This window comes from Talpa europaea (genome assembly GCF_964194135.1).
Source record: "Talpa europaea genome assembly, chromosome: 2".
In the NCBI taxonomy this organism is placed as follows: domain Eukaryota; kingdom Metazoa; phylum Chordata; class Mammalia; order Eulipotyphla; family Talpidae; genus Talpa; species Talpa europaea.
The window spans coordinates 16,582,358-16,600,659 of record NC_140068.1 but is presented as its reverse complement, the minus strand read 5'-3'; the positions used below and the strand labels follow the sequence as shown (position 1 = coordinate 16,600,659).

The 18,302-nt window shown below is 37.5% G+C and overlaps 1 protein-coding gene across 5 annotated transcripts in view; it reads left to right on the top strand.

Annotated features, from left to right (window-relative positions):
• PHACTR2 (phosphatase and actin regulator 2) overlaps positions 1-18,302 on the top strand; it is a gene marked incomplete at both ends in the record, with an annotated part of 241,849 nt that overhangs the window by 124,574 nt on the left and 98,973 nt on the right. For 3 of the 5 annotated variants that reach the window (XM_084228671.1, XM_084228670.1, XM_084228668.1), the window contains one exon: positions 15,332-15,472. The exons of the other annotated variants lie outside the window; for them this stretch is intronic. In XM_084228671.1, the coding sequence (XP_084084797.1) occupies positions 15,427-15,472 (46 nt within the window). Of the gene's footprint in view, positions 1-15,331; positions 15,473-18,302 lie in introns of those variants that run through there. 5 annotated transcript variants of the gene reach the window in all.

Sequence of the window (18,302 nt, the reverse complement as noted above, 5' to 3'; positions counted from 1 at the left end):
GCAGAGGCTGCGGGCAGCTTTGCAGCCCAGGGCTCAACCGCTGCACCACCAGGGGAGGCCCTAGGATGTACTTTTGGTTCATGTTTCAGAGTTCTTTTTTTGAAAGAAATTTCTTATATTTCATTGCGTATAAGGAAACAAGACCTGAGCAAAAGAAGAAATAAATTCCTAAAAGAGAATATAATAGCACATACTCCAAAAATTAAATATTGACCTTCATTATTCACAGGTTCCATTATTTATAGATCCACCTACTTATGAAAAGATATCTGTAAACCCCAAATTAGTCCTTGCAATACTTTCTTGGTCCTTGCAGATGCATCCAGACAGCAAAAAATTAATTTGTGCGACGCACAGCTGAGGTCCCTCTGAGAGACTCTGGAGCTCTCGTTTCAGTTCTCATATCATAAACACATGTCCTTTCCACAGTCTGCTTGGTGCCATGCTTTTCACATTTTCATGCTTTTGTTGGTGAATTATTTTACTGTCAGAAATTTCCCCCAAACATAATGCTGAAGTGCTATCTAGTGTTCCTAGATGCAGGAAGGCTATGATGTGCCGTCATGAAAAAAGAAGTTTGTTAGATGAGCTTCATTCAGACTTGAGTTGCAGTGCTATTCACTACAAGTTCAATGTTAATGACTCAACAATATGTATTAAGGAAGGTATCTTTGAGGGCCTCCCCGGTGGCACAGTGAGTAGAGCACAGCCCTGTGAAGCTGTCCGCAGTCTCCGTGGCGCTGGTTCGATTCCCACCCAGCCCAAGGAGATTCCCACATGGTGAAGCAGACCTCTCCTGTCTCACCTGCTGCTCCCCTCAGCAGTGTTTTCCTCAGTCCGTCTGTTCTGTTGTGTCTCTGGTGGATTCTCTCATCCTCCCGTCCCTCTGGCCTGTACCTTAGTGCTTGTATAAATAAATAAATCTTTTTTTAAAAAAAGAAGGTATCTTTGAACAGAAACATCCATGATAGTTTTAGTTGATTGGTTGATGAAAATGTTGTGACCAGTGTTTGCAAGAACTTAACCCTGAGCTTCCCCAGAGAGCCATGTTTCAGTATTCACTAATTCAGTGTTCATAGAGACTTTACAGGGCCTAACGACCATGAAAAATGAGAATCAACTGTCTTTAAATAAAATGAATTTCCAAATATGATTGCATTGTATTTGAGATAGAAAAACATAACTTTGTTGAAAGAATATTTAACATGAAATTAAAGAACACTGAGAAAAATGTTCTTCAAAAGAAATTAAAATTTATCATAGAAACATTATAACCATATAAAAAAGGAATGAACAAGAATACAAAACTTAGCAACGTACCCAAGCGTAAATAGGAACCTACTGTATAAGTGATGCTTCAGTTAATGGGAAAGAGCACACAATTGGCCACCAGTTGGAAAGAAAACAAAACTGGCTTTAATTTCACCCCATATTCCAAACCGATGAAAATACAAATGGAAGAAAAAGTTTAAATAAACACATTGGTTTCACACCTTAGAGAGCTCTTCCCATCTGTACCTCTTTGCCCCCAAGATGGGAGTTCTTGCTTGGTGAGAGGCTATTCACTACACTAGTACTTGTTTGGTGAGAGACTCTCCTATCTGTCTGGGTGCTCCCTTTTTATGCATTTTTGGCGAAGCTCTGTTCCTCTGAGTTTCAGATTTGCGTCTGTGTAGATTCATCCATTTTTAGATGTTGGTGAGTTGGATCATGGGGAGAGGTAAGCACACGGTGTCCATATTCCACCAACTTGTGCCCTAACTCCCCATTTTAATCTGAAGTCCAGGTTAAACTTCAATGTGAACTTAAATTTAACCTGAAGTTAGATTCTCCTGTACTTGAAAAGGAATTACAGACCACAGCTTCTTTTTCCTAACAGGTTCTTTCAGACGGGTGTATTTAGATGGTGTACTTTAATTGTAACTATCAGTGACTAAATGCAAAGCTATGTTCTAATCATTTCACATCTATTAAATAGGTTAATCCTTACAATTGATGCAAGCAGGTATTATGCTATCAGTCCCAGGGAAAGTGATAGGGAAGAAGTGACAGGGAAAGATGGAGGCGGTTCAATTATTCAGCAAATATTTATTGATTGCTGCCATTATGCAAGGGGATGTTGGTAAACAAATTTCAAAAGCCATTTTCCTCCTGGAGCTTACATCCAGTAACAAGATATAGGAGATAGGTGATTGATTGATAGCTAACTAGGTAGATTATAGATCAATAAAATGAGCACATTCACTGTTGGGCTTTTTGTTCATGGTTTTTATTTGGGGTAGGGATAGAAAGATATGAAAATAAAATGGGGAGCATACATTATACTATAGAAAGGTATCCACAGCTGGATGTCTAAGAGTTACAACAATGGATCCAGGTAATTGTGTGAGGGTCAAGAATGAATCACAGGTCATAGTCCCTGAGGCTTTGATTCACACTCTGGGCTCTAACTGATTTGAATAATTTCCTTAGAGTTGCCATTGCAATTCAGATATGCTGTGTGGTGTGAACAGTTCAGCTGAAATTTGATACAGGTTCATAAAAGCCACATACTTTGATATATAAACTACATTTCCCTTCAACTATTATCTAGAGTTTATTTGTCTGGCCCTGGCTTCTTTCTCAGTTGCTAAGGCCTCTTCCTCTTGTCCCCATGCTACATTTCTCTGTCAGTTCAAATTAAACCTCTCGTATATCCTACTTCCTCTGGTCTTCCAGTTTTACTGAATAGATCTTCCTTTCAGGTAATTTATATTCCCACCTGTAATAGTTATCTATTGCTGCTTAACTTTTTTACTGTAGACTTAGCTGCTGAAAACATACTGTCTTCCAGTTTTTGTGTCAGGAATTAGCACAGCTTAGTGCTGGGATTCTCTGCCTAGAGCACTGGGATCTCACAAAGCTGCAGCCAAGGTGTCCACCAGGGCTGGGTTCTCATCCAAGGCTTGCTTGGGAAGCACATGCCTCCAAACTCAGCACCCCATTCCATACAGAATGCTAGGCTGACAGTCTCCATGTTTTTCTGGCTGTCAGCCAGAGGACCCTCTCCTAACTTGCTTGTCAAAGCCAGGAAAAGAGGCCGTGTCTCCTAACATGACAGACTTTGTTGACTTGTACAACATGATTACACACACATGATCTCATGTATCCCTGTCATAGTTTACTGCTAGGAAGAAAGCTACAGACCCTGTCCACCCTCAAGGGAAGGGGCTTACACCATAGTATGAATAACAAGGGGCACCTTAACATCTGTCCACCACCCATTTTAAGGAGCATGTATGACCTCAGCTAGTTGAATGTTTATTTTCTGCAAAAGCAGCATTAAATAGAGACCTCCCTCCAAAATGTTAACCTGAGTTTAGTGATTTGTGAGTTAATGAACAGTACTGCTATAGTTCAGCCAAAACAATTTTTAATAAGACATAGACTAGTCACTTCACAGGAGAAATTAAACTGAGAACATTGAAAACATAAATATATGTATTTAGTAGGGGCATTATTAATGTACGGCAATATTTAGATTCTATGTTTTCTCAATTAATCAAAAATAAATATTTATCTGTAAATGGTATTCTGTTGACACATTTGCTTATAGCTAGACCTGACTGTAAACACCACAGTACTTTTACTGCTTCTTCAATTTCCTTTCCTGTTTTCACTGGTGCTCACAGACCTAAATAGTGCTTTGATCCAGAGCAGATTCATTCATTTACATGTAAGATAGATACTTATTGAACACTCATCCACATGCTGGCTCTGTGCAATGTCACCGTAGTCAATGAAACACAGCCTCCAATGACATTCGGGATGAAGATGAGAAGATAGTCAAGGATAAATTCCACCGGGGAAGTAGCTATGGAGAGATATAGATCAACGTCCCCAGGTATTTGATATGTAATCCAAAATGTGTCTTAGGACAGAAAATATAGGAGAATTGCAGGCCAGAGATTGAGAGTCAGTCAATCCAAGTAGACACAAAACATAAAACCTTGTGGGAGGAGTCGTCCTCTAGATAGTAATACATAGGAACATGGAGAGTGACGTTTGAAAACCAAGTCTTCACCCCGCTCTGGCTCTGGTGAATTCTCTCACCCTCCCGCGCTTCTGACTGTACCCAGTGCATGTATAAACAAACAAAACAAACAAACAAATAAATAAATAAAAACATGCCTCTATAAAAAAAAAAATTAAAAAAAAAAAAAAAAGAAAAAAGAAAACCAAGTCTTCAGTGAAACCCAGATAGAAGATGGGAAGAAAATTAATCATGAAACTTCAGTAACTATAGAGTTGGAAAGCTGTGAAAGAAAGTCTCACTCTTCAGGTGGCAATATCAGTTTTCAGATAAGTTAGTAAATATTTTTACATTGCCATAAATAATATACTACAACTAAGTATTCATAGTACTTTGGCTTGAAAGTGCCCTACATGAAGTAGGGTAATATTTAACTTGAAAGCAAAACAAAAATTATCTCCTTAAAATCATGGACTCCAGTGGGAAATGTATATTAATGTTGACAGTTTTATTAATAAGTATATTCAGCACTGGTTCACGCAAACAAATCGCTGGCATTGATTCACAAAACAAATACCATTTATACACCTATAAAGAAGAAATCAGGAATCTAAAGAGATGGTGAGATCATTGGGATTTGGTGTGCTCTTACTTAGAGCAGAGCAAATGCAACAGCATTTTCAATGGGTGATTGATAGATGATAGATAGATAGATAGATAGATAGATAGATAGATAGATAGATAGATAGATAGATAGATAGATAGATAGATAGAATGAGTAACAATATTCTTTACATCTTTCAGGTTAAGATGGCTTATTATTGGGTGTATTGGGTCTCTCCTTTGTAAAACTCTTGTGCATTCTCATAATTGAAATCCCTCTGCTTAAAGCAGTTGCAGAATGATAAACCTTCAGTAAAAGACTTTCATTGCTGGGCCTCCCTGGTGGCGCAAGGGGTTAAGCACAGCACTGTGAAGCTATCTGCAGCCTCTGCAGCACGACTTCAATCCCTGGCCAGGGAGCTACCCACAGGGCCCAGCAGACCTCTCCTGTCTCACCCGCTGCTCCCCTCAGCAATGTATTTCAGTCAATCTGCCTGTTCTGTTCCCGGCTCTGTCTATGGTGAATCCTCTCACCTCCTGCACCTCTGGCCTGTACCCTAGTTCTTGCATACATAAATAAATAAATCTTTAAAAAAAAAAAAACTTTCATTGCTTTGGAGAGTGGGGTGGAGATTGAGAAATGGCAGTATTCCCAGTCCATTTTGTACTTTGACTTCTTAATTGTGTGGTTATGTGATTTCTCCTTGAATAAATCTTGTTTTGATGAAAGATTAAGTCAGAAAACCTGCAAGCTGCATTGCTTCTCAGCTCCCATCTTTATCACCTGTTTGGAGCATGTGTCAACTTTCTTCATTGAGAAGTAATTTGCAGTTACTGAAATTCATTTTATATTAGAGGGCAGTGTTACTTGGAGGCATTTATTAGGTTGAGATTTAAGTTCTAATAAAAATAATATATTTTAGGACCCAAATTTATATTTCCTCCCTACTCATTTTTTAAAATGCCAGAAGCATAAAAGTAAAGAACAGTTGAAGTCAAACATGTTAAATAAAATAAACTACTTATTTCATTTGCTATTCCTTAAGATGTCATTTGGAGTTTTAAAGACACTGTTGTGCTAGAAATGAAAAATATTTCAGAAAGGTATTTACTCTAAAGGAAGTAGAAAGTGGATGCAAGTTTTTCATTTACTTTTCTAGACTGCTGAGCTATTTAATAATGGATGTGGTTTCAATAATACTAAAAATGCATCTGTATTTTTCCCTGAATGCAAAATAATAGTTTTCAATTCACTTTCCAAGCAGTGATATTTTAGTTCTTATAACTACCAGGTATTTCTGTTTTTCATCTTGAATTGTCTTCACCTGCCTTCTTCCCACAAGGCATGTGCAGCATTCTCTTAATTTATGGAGTCAACCCTTGCTTTACTATGGATGGATGAATGCACACACCAAAGCTGTGAATAGCCTCTCTTAATTTTTAGTTCTCATTTCATTTATACCCTTATTTTTATTTCCTTTCTTACTGTTCTTTTCTTCTTTTGATTCATCAGTTTAATATTTAACTAATTTATTTGTGATTTTATTTTCTCTTTCCTGAGTAATGTATTCATTCTTTAAAAAAATTAATGTACTTAAGGCTTTAAATGTATCTCTAAATATCACAATAGTATCATTCCACATGTTTTGCACTACTTTCATTGCTATTTCATTCTAAATATATTTAAGTTATAATTTGATTTGATTGTGTTACTTGGAAGTGTTTTATTTTCAAAAGTGCTTGGGTGGGTCTCCCTCGTGGTATAGGGGTTAATTCTCAGTGCTATCACAGCTATGGCCAGAGTTTGATCCCCATCCAGGGAGATCTTTAAAAAAATAAATCTTTTAAAAAATGCTTGGGAAAGCTTTTTTGTTTGTTTTTAACTGATTTTCCTTTTTTTAAAGATTTATTGTATTTATTTATGGATAACAAGAACTGGGGTGTAGGCCAGAGGTTTGGGGGTGAGAGGATTCATCAGTGTCTCTGATTGGGGAGCAGAACAGGTGGATCTACTGAAATACACTGCTGAGCAGCTCGCAAGACAGAAGAGGTCTGCTGAGCATGTGGATTAGCTCCCTGGCCAGGAATCGAACTCATGTTGCAGTGGCTGGTGATATCTTGATAGTGCTGATACTTAACCCCTACACCACCAGGGAGGCCCCTTATCTGATTTTCTTATTGATTTTCAATTTAATTATATTATGGTTAGAGATGGTGGACTGTATACAAATTCTTTAAAATTCATTGATATTTCTCTTTTGAGCCAGCATTTATTCAATGTATAGCTACTATTTCTTGAGTGCAGGTCTCTGCATATGTCTGTTACATTAAACTTATCAATTAGGTTGCTCTAATCCATAACCTTAAAAATGTTCAGTCTGCTTGATCTCATTACTTTTTGATGGCTTCTTAAAATTGCTATATTATTGTGGATGTATTGATTTATCCTTCTAATTCTATTAGAAAGTATAGCTGCTTCCTATATTTCAAGATTTTGATGGTGGGTCATAGTAGTAATTAATTTGTGCATCTATCTCCTTGTTATATTATTCTTACCAGTTTTAATAGATCTCTCTATGCTATTTATTATACTGACTTCAGTTTTAATTCATCTGTAATGTTTTTACATTAAAGTTTTTAATGACATAATGTTGGTTCATAATATTAATGTATAGGTTTTAGGTGTATAGTGTTATAAATCAACATCTGTATATACTATATTATGTTCACCACTAAAAGTCTACTTTCCATCATTTGCTTGACTCTTGTACCAAATTTACCCCCTCCCCCTTCCCTTCTGGCCACCACTATTTTGTTCTCATAGTCTAAGAGTTTGTTTTGTTTTGTTCATTATTTTTATTTCTTTATTTTCCATATGTGAGTTTGTCTTCATCTTGCTAATTTATGTATGATATCCTTCAGGTCCATCCATGTTGTTGCAGATGGCCAAATCACATCTTTTTTTTAAAATAAAGATTTATTATTTATTTATTTATTTATTTATTTATTTATTTATTTATTTATTTGTACAAGCACTGGGTACAGTCAGAAGCGCAGGAGGGTGAGAGAATTCACCAGAGCCAGAGCGGGGAGCAGAGCAGGCAGAAGGACCAAAGTACACTGCTGAGGGGAGCAGCAGGCGGCAGGAGAGGTCTACGCGCCATGTGGGACCCTCCTCTGGTGGCTGGGGAGCAGCCGGGGATCGAACTGGCGCTGCAGAGGCTGCGGGTAGCTTCGCAACCCAGCGCTCAACTGCTGCGCCACCAGGGAAGCCCCAAATCACATCTTTTTAAGTAGCTAAGTAATATTTCATTATGTATATAGACCACATCTTCTTTAGCAAATTATCTGCTGATGGACAATGGGCATTTTAGTTATTTCTGACTCCTGGCAATTGTGAATAATGTTGCAATGAATGTGGGGGTAGATGTCTTCCAGTTAGTATTTCTGTGTTCCCTGGGAAAATACCCAGAAACTAGATAACTAAATTGGGTGGAATTTCTAAATTTAATTTTTTAGTTACCTCCATACTATTGTCCGTAATGGTTACACCAATTTATATTTCCATCAATAGTGTACAAGGGTTGGCATTTCTCCACATCCTCTCCAACACTTGTCTTCTGCATAATAGCTATTCTTTCAGGTGTGAGGCAATATCGCATTGTTGATTTGATTTGCATTCCCCTAATAAAGACAGATGATGAACATCTTTTCATGTGTCTGTTGGCCATCTGTATGTCTTCTTTGGAGAAGTGTCTATTCAGATCCTCTGCCCATTTTTTAATTGGGTTGGGTTGTTTGATGTTTTGTTGTTGAGTTCTTTGTATGTTTTGGAATTAACCCTTTGTCTGATGTATGATTTCAAATATCTTCTCTCATTCAGTATGAAATGCATTTTCATTTTGATGATAGGTTCTTTTGCTGTAAGAAGTTTTCAGTTTGATGTTGTCACATTTGTTTGCTTTTCCTTATGTTTCCCTTGCTTTTAGGAGTTGAATCTCCAAAGACATTTCTGAAGCCAATATCAAGGAGCTTATTGCATATGTTTTCTTCTATGTATCTTATGATGAAGATTTTATATTCACGTCTTTAATGTATTTTTAATTTTCTTGGTATATGATGTTGAGTATTGGTCTAGTTTTATTCTTTTTCATGTGGTTATACCATTTTCACAACACTGCTTATGAAGAGACGTTTCTTTCTCTATTGTATGCTCTTGCCTCATTTGTCATAATTACTTATGTGGGTTTATTTCTGGAGTGTTCATTTTGTTCCATTGATCTGTGTGTGTTTTATTCCAACCCATGCAATATGACTACTATTGCTTTATAATATAGCTTGGAATAGGGGTGTGTGATAACCTCCACTTTTATTCTTGCTTTCTTTTTCTTTCTGTCTTTCTTATTTTTTTTTTTTTGCTAGTCAAGAAATTTTGTAGTGTCCAATAAATTTTATGATTTTTCCCCCTCATCTCTGTGGAGAATGCTATTGGAATTTTGATAGGTGTTGAACTGAATCTATACCCTACTTTAGACAAGATAGCATTTTAATGATGTTGATTCTTCCAACCTAATAGCACAGACTATCTTTCCATTTTTGTGTGTCTTCTACTTCTCTCAACCGTGTCTTACAGTTATCAGTGTACAGGTCTTTCACCTCCTTGATTGCATTTATTCCTGTTTACTTAATCACTTAAAAAAAACCATTTATTTATTTATTTATTTATACAAGCACTGGGTACAGTCAGAAGCGCAGGAGGGTGAGAGAATTCACCAGAGGCTGAGCGGGGAGCAGAGCAGGCAGAAGGACCAAAGTACACTGCTGGGGGCAGCAGCGGGCGGCAGGAGAGGGCTATCATGCCATGTGGGACCCTCACCGGTGGCCGGTCAGGGATCGAACCAGCGCTGCAGAGGGTGCGGGCAGATTCACAGCCCAGCGCTCAACTGCTATGCCACCAGGGGAGGTCCTACTTAATCATTTTTTATGCCATTGTGATGGAATTGTTTCCTGATTTCTTTCTCTGCTAATTCATCACAAGCATAGAGAAATACAACAAATTTTTGTGTGTTAATTTTGTAACCCATCACTTTATTATTTCTAATAATATCTTACTGTAGACTTTGGATTTTCTATGTATATTATGTGATCTGCAGATGGTGATAGTTTGACATCTTCTTTCCAATTTGGGTATCTTTTATTTCCTTTTCTTGTCGAATTGTTGTAGATAGAACTTCTAATATTATGCTGAATAATTGTTGTGAGAATGGACATCCTTGTTCCTGATAATATTAATATGAATATATCAATTTTCCCTCATTAAGTATTTACTTAATATGTATTTTTCATACTTTTATTTTCAACTTTTGTTGTATAGCATGCATCTCCAAAAATTGACTATACAAGAGATTTACTTCTCCTTCCAAACTTTTAGTCATTCTCATTAGATAAGAATATTCCTTTCACATTTATTGCAATTTGAATTAATGAAACTTTCTTGATTATTCTTTATTAAATGAGTTAGATGATTATTATGCTATATTTCTTATTATTTGAGACAAAGTTACTAACAAGAAAATAATATTTAGTTTGCCTGTCTTTCTCCTGATCAAAATCAGGACTTTAACTTATGGTAAAAATTCATTCTATTTAAAAGTACATCTCCATTTACACATCAAATAGTTGATTATTTTCACCTTCATTGTTCTATTTCTGTGCTCACTGTTGTTTCTTGCATTCTACCCCTAATCAGACTCATCTTTCTTTCTCAATGGAATATTCTGTAAAAGTTCCTTTAGTGATCAACCACTTTAAGTGAGAGATTATATACTTGTGTGAATGATTGTTTATCTGGGCACAGGATTCCAAATTGACAGTTTTTCTCCTTAACACCAAGAAAATTCTGTTGTCTTCTTGAATTTATCGTGATCTCTCAAAGCAGCAACTGACTTTTCTACCTACACTTTTAAATTTTTTCTCTTTCCTCTTGTTACTCAGTTTCACTTGGATGTGTCTCAGTATGGATTAATTTTTTCCTTGGTGACACATAGGATTGATTTCATTTTTCACTTGGATGAAGCACATAAAATGACACAGTTTTTCTCCTGGGGTGAGGGATCATTTTTGGGAAAGGAAATTCCAGCACTGGCCCTTGAGGTCTCTATTTTCCAGAGTAAATCTTCCAACTGTCTGGCTCAATCACTAAGTAAGCACACGTGAGGCACACCACGCCCTCTGGCCCTCTGCAGAGATTCAGGGCTAGGTCGGAGCAAGGTATTTTGTTAATCCTTTTAGCTTGAGCAAGCAGTAGAAGGAAAACTCAGGAAATAAATCATATAAAAATATGAGAACAATAGGGAAGGCTAGCTCGTCTTACAGGTTTGCTTCCTGTTCTAATACTTATGGAATGTGGAGTTTTCTCCTCTGCTGATCCTTAATATAACTAGAATGTCCCAAGTTGTAATTCATTTCTTAACCAAAATTCCCCTTTTTCTATGTATATGATCATCTTAAAACTAATAGCTCTCAGAATTGTCAAAATGAAAGGCAAAGGAAGAGTTTATTTGTGTAACATTTAAAAAAGAAATTCCTGTTATATATGCAGACTTTCCATTGAAAATTACAGAAACCAGTAAAACTCTATTTGCTTTTAAGTAGTTGTACTTTTCTAAGTTAAGCTGCCTCTCACAAAATTTAGCCATGTTTGGGAGTAATACTAAGTTTATTTTTTTAAACAAGCAGATATTCTAGTGAAAAACTACTGTAATACGCTTAAATTTGCATCAGCTTTCAGTTTCTGGGTTAGATATTCTTTCACCAAATTATTAGAACTTCTGTATTAAAAGTCTTCTAGCTTTAAAAACTGCCCTTTAATACCTCTACCAGAGTAAGGAAGAAAAGAGTTTTCTGCTTTTTAATAAATCCGGTAATGGTAGGTAGAAAGAAAATAATGGACTGAAAGGATGCTTTAATGTTCTGTGAATTTCTGTTGTTTCTGCTGACCACTGTGTCTACAAAGCAAACTAATACATTGAAAGTCACATTTTGATTACTAAGCTTCATTTCCTTCCCACTAGAAAACAGTTTTCTAGGGGTACAATTTACACTACTCGGGGTCATGCTAAATATTAGGTGGGTATTCATGGCCAAGTCCAGAAAAATAGCCCTGATTAAGAAAAAGAGTATCTTTCTCTATCTGCCTGAAGCCACCAGCCCGGTTGCTTCCTGGGCCTCCAGTGCTCTCATCAGTCATTTCCTCTCCTGGGAACCTGCCTAACCCATCTCTCCCCTCCACTGCCTTATCTCAAATGGCAGCCTCTGGGCAAAGCAGATGCCCAGGATGTGTATCCATGACACTGGTCCGAAGCTTAGTGTGGTCCACCTAGAAAAGGCTGGTAGGGTCCCAAGTTAGAGGATTTAGTAGTCAGAGGTGACTAAATGTAGTCACCATGAATCATCTTGCCCAGCCACCAAATTTTACACCTGCAATTTGTATTTTAACTTAGTACGAAAGAACTTTTTCACAAATAGATTGCTAAAGTTTAGGGTTGTATCTGCTTTTCTTTTTATCTAATAATAGATCTAGTGATTTCCTTCCATTAGGAGTACAAGTGTTACCTTTGGGTAGCTCACAAGTAGGTTCAGTAATGCTTATAACAGACAGTCCAGTGAAATCTGTGTTACAGGGTAAAATGCTTGAAAACTAATAAATACAACTGCTTTGTCAAAAGACAAATCAGTGTCAGGGAGGGGAAATTCTATCTAGCTAATCCTCTAAATTTAATTTCTTCCTGGATATAAATGAATAAATCACAGAAGTTTTCTCAAGGGTTGAAAGTTATTTAGACTGTATGATGGAAAAATCAGTAGATGCCATTGTTCCTGTAATTTTTAGTAAGATGAAGCATAGGCTATTCCTTGAATTCAGTCATGGAATGATTTGATGAAAGTAGTGGTTTGCTGAAGGCAGCTCACACAGGCCAGTTGTTAAATTTCCAGGAATTTTGTGAACCAGTTGACATAAATTTTGCAAGCCAGTTGACTGCTTGTTGAATCGGCAATTGTAGGAGTATTTACATTATGGAAACCGGCAAATACTACAAATTACAAATCAGTCTTGTCCCTCACCCTCAGCCAAAACCAGTTGTTAAGAATTTACCAGGATATTACTGGATAGGAGATTGGTTTAGAAATATAGAACAAAGAACAGGGCCAATAGGAAAATGCTTAAGAATTTTAAATAGATGGCTTCTTCAGAGTTAGATGTTGGCACTAATCTTGTTTAGCATTTTTATAAATTTCCTGGAAAGAGGTATTATACAGAGAAATGTCCATATTTTTCAGCTGACATTAAATGTTTCTACAGTTAAACTACAAACCCCAGGGATTAACACCCAGAACTCTTACTAACTGAGAATTGGCTAAATAATAACAGATGGACTCTAATAAGGCAATTTATCTCAATTTACCCTTGTTAGATAATAAATTCTAACCTTTATGTTTTGACCTAGGAATGAAATTTAGGAATTTCTGTAGGTTTTTTCTCTGTTAGAGTAATTTGTTAGCTGTGATAAAAGGGGCTCTTCAAGGCCAAGCTTCATCAGAAGCTCTGGAAACAAAAATGTAGGCTACCTTACAAAGAAATCTTAGTGTACTCTTCCTGCAGTTTTGGTTGACATGCTTCAAGGATAATGTAATGGAACTGGAAAAGTTTCAGAGAAAAGTGTGTAATCTGATCAGGGATTGCAAGGATCCCAGATGAGGCTAAGATTATATTAACCAGCAAATCATGAAAGGTTTTGAATAAGGTAAGTATCGATGGATTAAGCAAATCCTGAAAGCCTAGAACTATAGAGTACCCTTTTGATGTTGGAAATAAGAATTTGTGGAAAAAATAAAAAGCAACATGTTCCTCAAGGGAAAGAAATAATGATAGCAAAAATAACATATTTCAAATTTTAACTTTGGTCAATTAAAAAAATCATTATGTTCACATATTTTAATGCACAAAATTTACTGTATATTTCCTGTAACCAATGACCTTGCCTAATGATTAGTTCTTTCAATGGATGCAAAAATGAGAAGTGCCTTCCTCTCAATTCAGGCTGATATGTTTCTTCTTGTTGTTTTCTTTAGGGCAACTTAAAGCAAAGAAATGAAAGAGCTGTTATAATTGTTTATTCTCTCCACTAAATGCCCCAGGATGGATGTGATCCTAAAACCTTTGCACCTCATAAAGAAATTTAGTTAGGATTAATTTAATTGTGCTAAACACAAGTCACATCTTGGTTAATCCTCAATTTTATGTTTAAAAGTCAGGGTTTCTTAAGAGTGAATTAGGTAAATTCACTTTTCTAGGAAATTGATCATACTTCTCTAGGAAAAAAAAAAAAACAACCTTCCCCACAATAGAGGATGGGCCATTTTGGGTGTGAAAAAAATAGGGTGACTTAGTGAACTCAGTTGAACCAGACAATCAATGTCTGTTCCAAAAATAAAGCAAGCCTCTGCATGATCTTAATAAAAACTTGAGAAAAAACGATTTTCATGTTTACAAATGAAATAACTCAGATTATACTTTTATAAGTTATAGTCTATAGTTTTTAGTGGTTTAGAGTTGAATGTCTAGGATAAGGTAAATTACTCATCTTATTAATCATTCGTAAATACCAGAAGTATTTATTTGTACAGTTCATCTGTGGACAAGGAGAGAGAATCCAACACTCCCCACCCCAAGTGGAAATCCAAGTATAATTTATGGTTGTCATATCCAAAGATTTGGAATCTGCCAGTTCAATCAGGTGAGGTTCCCAGTTGGATGAACAGGTGAGTGGGTAAGCCACGGATAGAGATAGAGCCATGGTGAGTGGCCCTGGGCGGTTTTCACCGTGTTGCTCAAGGGTAGACTGTATTCAATGTTTTAGGAAGATGCAATGATAGGACATTACAGCAGGATTTTATTCAACTTTTAGGGAATGTTATTTTCTAAAATAAATTACAGTTTTTTTCAGCGTTTGTGTGTTTTAGGCACCTTCTTCACCCCCCTACCCCCCCATGGCCTATGGTCTGTGCTCATCCTGATTCTTCTGCAATGCAGGAGAGTAGAGTTAGGCGAGCAACAGCGAAGTGTGCTTTGCTGTTCTCTCATATACACCAACACTCAAATTTATTGTCCAACCTGAGGGCAGGCATCCACGTTGTTTTTTAAAACTGTATTTGTTAAAAGGAAGGTTCCCTCAAGAGTAAAAATGCACATGCAACACCCATCTCGTAGTGCTGCAACACTGCAGACACGGTGTGAGGAAGGAACTAACTTGAAAGAAACACGTTTTCATAAATTAAGGAGCGTGACTAAGTACTTTAATTCCTTTTCTTCCAGTCCCCGAAAGGATCATTTGACATTGAACCTTTTAAGTTAAACAGGAGCCTCCCGAACTCCACGACTCTGGGGCTGTGGGTAGCGCGCGGGGGCTGCTGCACCAGCCCAGGCCTCTTTTCTCCCCACTTTTTCACACTCCCCCCCGACTTTCCTCTCCTTCCCTCCCTATCGCCTCTCCCCCTCCCGCTTCCCCCGTGACCCCTGACCCCAGCTAATCTGCATAGAGGAATGACAGGCATCCGCTGGGCCGGATCCGCCTCGCCGGCCCCGGCCGGCCGGGTGGGGAGACCCGCGCGGGGGAGTAGGTGAGGGGACCCGGCGGGCGCCTGGGGAGAGGCCGGGAAATGAGCGCTTGGAAATCTGTCTGCGAGCGGACCCATGATCGAAGGACCAGGAGAGCCGCGTGATCGCCAGACCTGGCCCTGCGACCCTAGACATGGGCCAGACCTCGGTCTCCACGCTGTCCCCGCAGCCCAGCAGCGGTGAGTTCGGGGCGCGCCGATGCGCCCCCGCTGCCAGGGCGCGCGGCGCGCTTGGCCCGGGCCGCTGGGACCGTCCAGGGCTTCTCCACGAGCCCCGCTCTGCCCGAGCCCGCCAAGTCCCTCCGAGAAACCCGAGAGGCAGCGCTCCCCCAAACTCTTTGTCGTGGAAAGTGGAATGTCTTTTGGGATCCTGCCGATTTTTTACCTTAAAGGCACAGGCTCCATTTTCTGCGCGAGATGCCTGGCTTTGGTGTTTATCTGAATTACTTTGGAAATTTACGAGAAGCGCCATTTGCGTATTGCTTCGTGTGTTTTTCAAACACGAAACTTAGAGAGCACGATCAGCGTGCCAAAAGCTTTTTCTGTATTTACCCTGGCTTTCGAACAGACTAGAATGGAATTCTTTCAAGCTTGTCAACTGATTTATGGTTTGTTTTTCGGGTAAAAGAAATGCCGAATGGCTTCTTTTACTCTGGCTGAATGCTGAATAACTAACTTTTTAAAACGCGTAATTGTTTCAGGCCATCATTGTTTTGTGTATGTTACGCACATAAGTTATACATTTTGGGGAAGCATTTCATGAACTCAGTTATTGAGGGGCAAAAGTTAGTTTTCTGAAACATGTGTAACGTTTCTGAGTTAGAATGCCCTGTTTTGAAAGTTTCTTTTTCCATTTTCTTAAACAAAAAAAAAGAAAAAAAAGGGAGGGGGGAGGTAGGTAGGTTTGGCATTTCTCCATTAGCATAGGGATAAACAACTCTGATGGCGTTCCTTGTGATTGGATAAAGAAAAAAAATTAAAGGTACTATTTTGATATTTTGTTTCCATCAACAATTTAAAAAAAAAAACCTCAAAGGGGCCATTTACGTTATTCCTTGAGATATTTGATACAATTTCGAAATTGTGTAAACATCAACAGGATCTTGCTGAAAGGAAATGACAGGGCACAGATGAAGGTTTTTGAATCAGCTCCAGGATGTCTCTAACTAGATAGCTTCCTATCATTCCAGCCTCCCCCCATATGGGTTTGTTTATATTTCAGAATTTCACTCCCTGAAGTATCAGAAGCTTTGCTGGGCTTATGTTAATGCCAGAGGAGGACAAACTCAGCAAAAGAGAAAAATCAGAATCCAAAAAGATCACACCTTCCCTTACTGTTAATGACACCAGAGCTTAAGGTTGATAAACTTCTGGGGGTTTCTGGAGGGGCTGATTTTGACTTTAAATTTAGTAAACTATTTTGTGTGCAAATAAGGTTTAGTTTCCTTTGTCTTACTTTAAAGTTTTGTGACTTCTTTCCTATCATTTCAAGGAAGAGTTAGATTTTTAAATTTTGCACTGGCAAAGCATAGGATTAAATCCATTCTCTAATACAGATGTACAGCAAATACTGCCCTGAATTTAGTTCCAATGCCACAAAATATTTTTAGGGTTTGTATTAGAAAAGTGTGTCTTATTCTGTACAAAAACCAAGGAATATTACACAAATCAAGACTAAAACAGTAGAATCCTAAAATGTAACTGTCCTAGTTTTTACCTAGTACAGGAAAAAATACCCAGATTGCTATAATTCCTTTTAAAAATGACTACTCCTCTTGAGAGATTGTGCAGTTTAATGGTAAAAAATAATTAGAATAAAAAGCTTTGCTTGACCATAAAAGATATTTCAGAGAAAAATCTCATGAAACGGTATTTAATTGCAGGTCCTCAATAGTTGCTTAAAAGTTTGCATATGCGAAAGTGACCAACCCAGACATCTTGAATAGAGAATTTTGGTGTTTTTTTTTTTTTAAATTCCATAAAGGTTGATAGTGATTAAAGTCTTGGTATTTTATGAGTGAAGCAAATTTCTCATGATATCCATTTAGGTTCTCTATATCTATTATGATTACTCTACTTCTCTGAAAGTTTGCCATCATATCAAATAAAAACAAAAGCAGGACATTTGGTTGTCATATCTAAATTTTATATTCATCTTGGTGTTCATCACTGAGTTGGAGACTGTCAAACCCTCTACTCTGGTGAGTGTCTTGTTTACTCTATGTAGCTGTTGAAGGCTGCCTTTACAAATGTTGTGAAGATCCTTGTTCTGTTAAATCTTACCCAGCTCTAGTTGTTTGAAGTCTAGAGTATCTGCTAAAAGATTACATCCTCAACCTAAATGCTTAGTGGAGAAAATTTTTAGATTATCATTATAGGCCACAAATGAGCTTGCTTCTCTCTCTTTGACTTAAGGTTCTTTTCAGTCTTTGAACTTAGGACTAAGTCTATGCCTTTGGGTTCTAGGAAGACCATTAATGATATTTCTAGGGGGAAAAATGGTCTTAGACCTATTATTTCTATTTTTAAAAACAGGTATATTGACATATAATTCATGTTATAAAATTCATTCATTCAAAATGTGCAATTCATTGACTTTCAGTACATTCAGAGTTGTGCAACCATTACTCCCTATTCTTACCCCTCTCAACCTCCACCCCCAGCTCTAAAACCACTAATCTTCTCTCCGTTAGATTTATTTATCCTGAACAATTGATGTGAATGGAATCATAAGACATGAATCCATTTATGATTGACATTCACTTTGCGTAATATTTTCAAAGGTTGCCCGTGTTGTAGCATGTATCAATACTTCATTTCTTTTTATTGAAAAGTAATATTCCATTGCACCATTTCATTTATCAATTCATTGGTTGATGGACATGGATTATTTCTGCTTTTTTGCTCTATGAATAGTGCTACTTTGAGCTTCATGTAGAAGTTTTAGGTGAACTCTTGGATATATAATTAGGAGTGAAATTACTGGGTTATATGGTAACTCATGTTATAT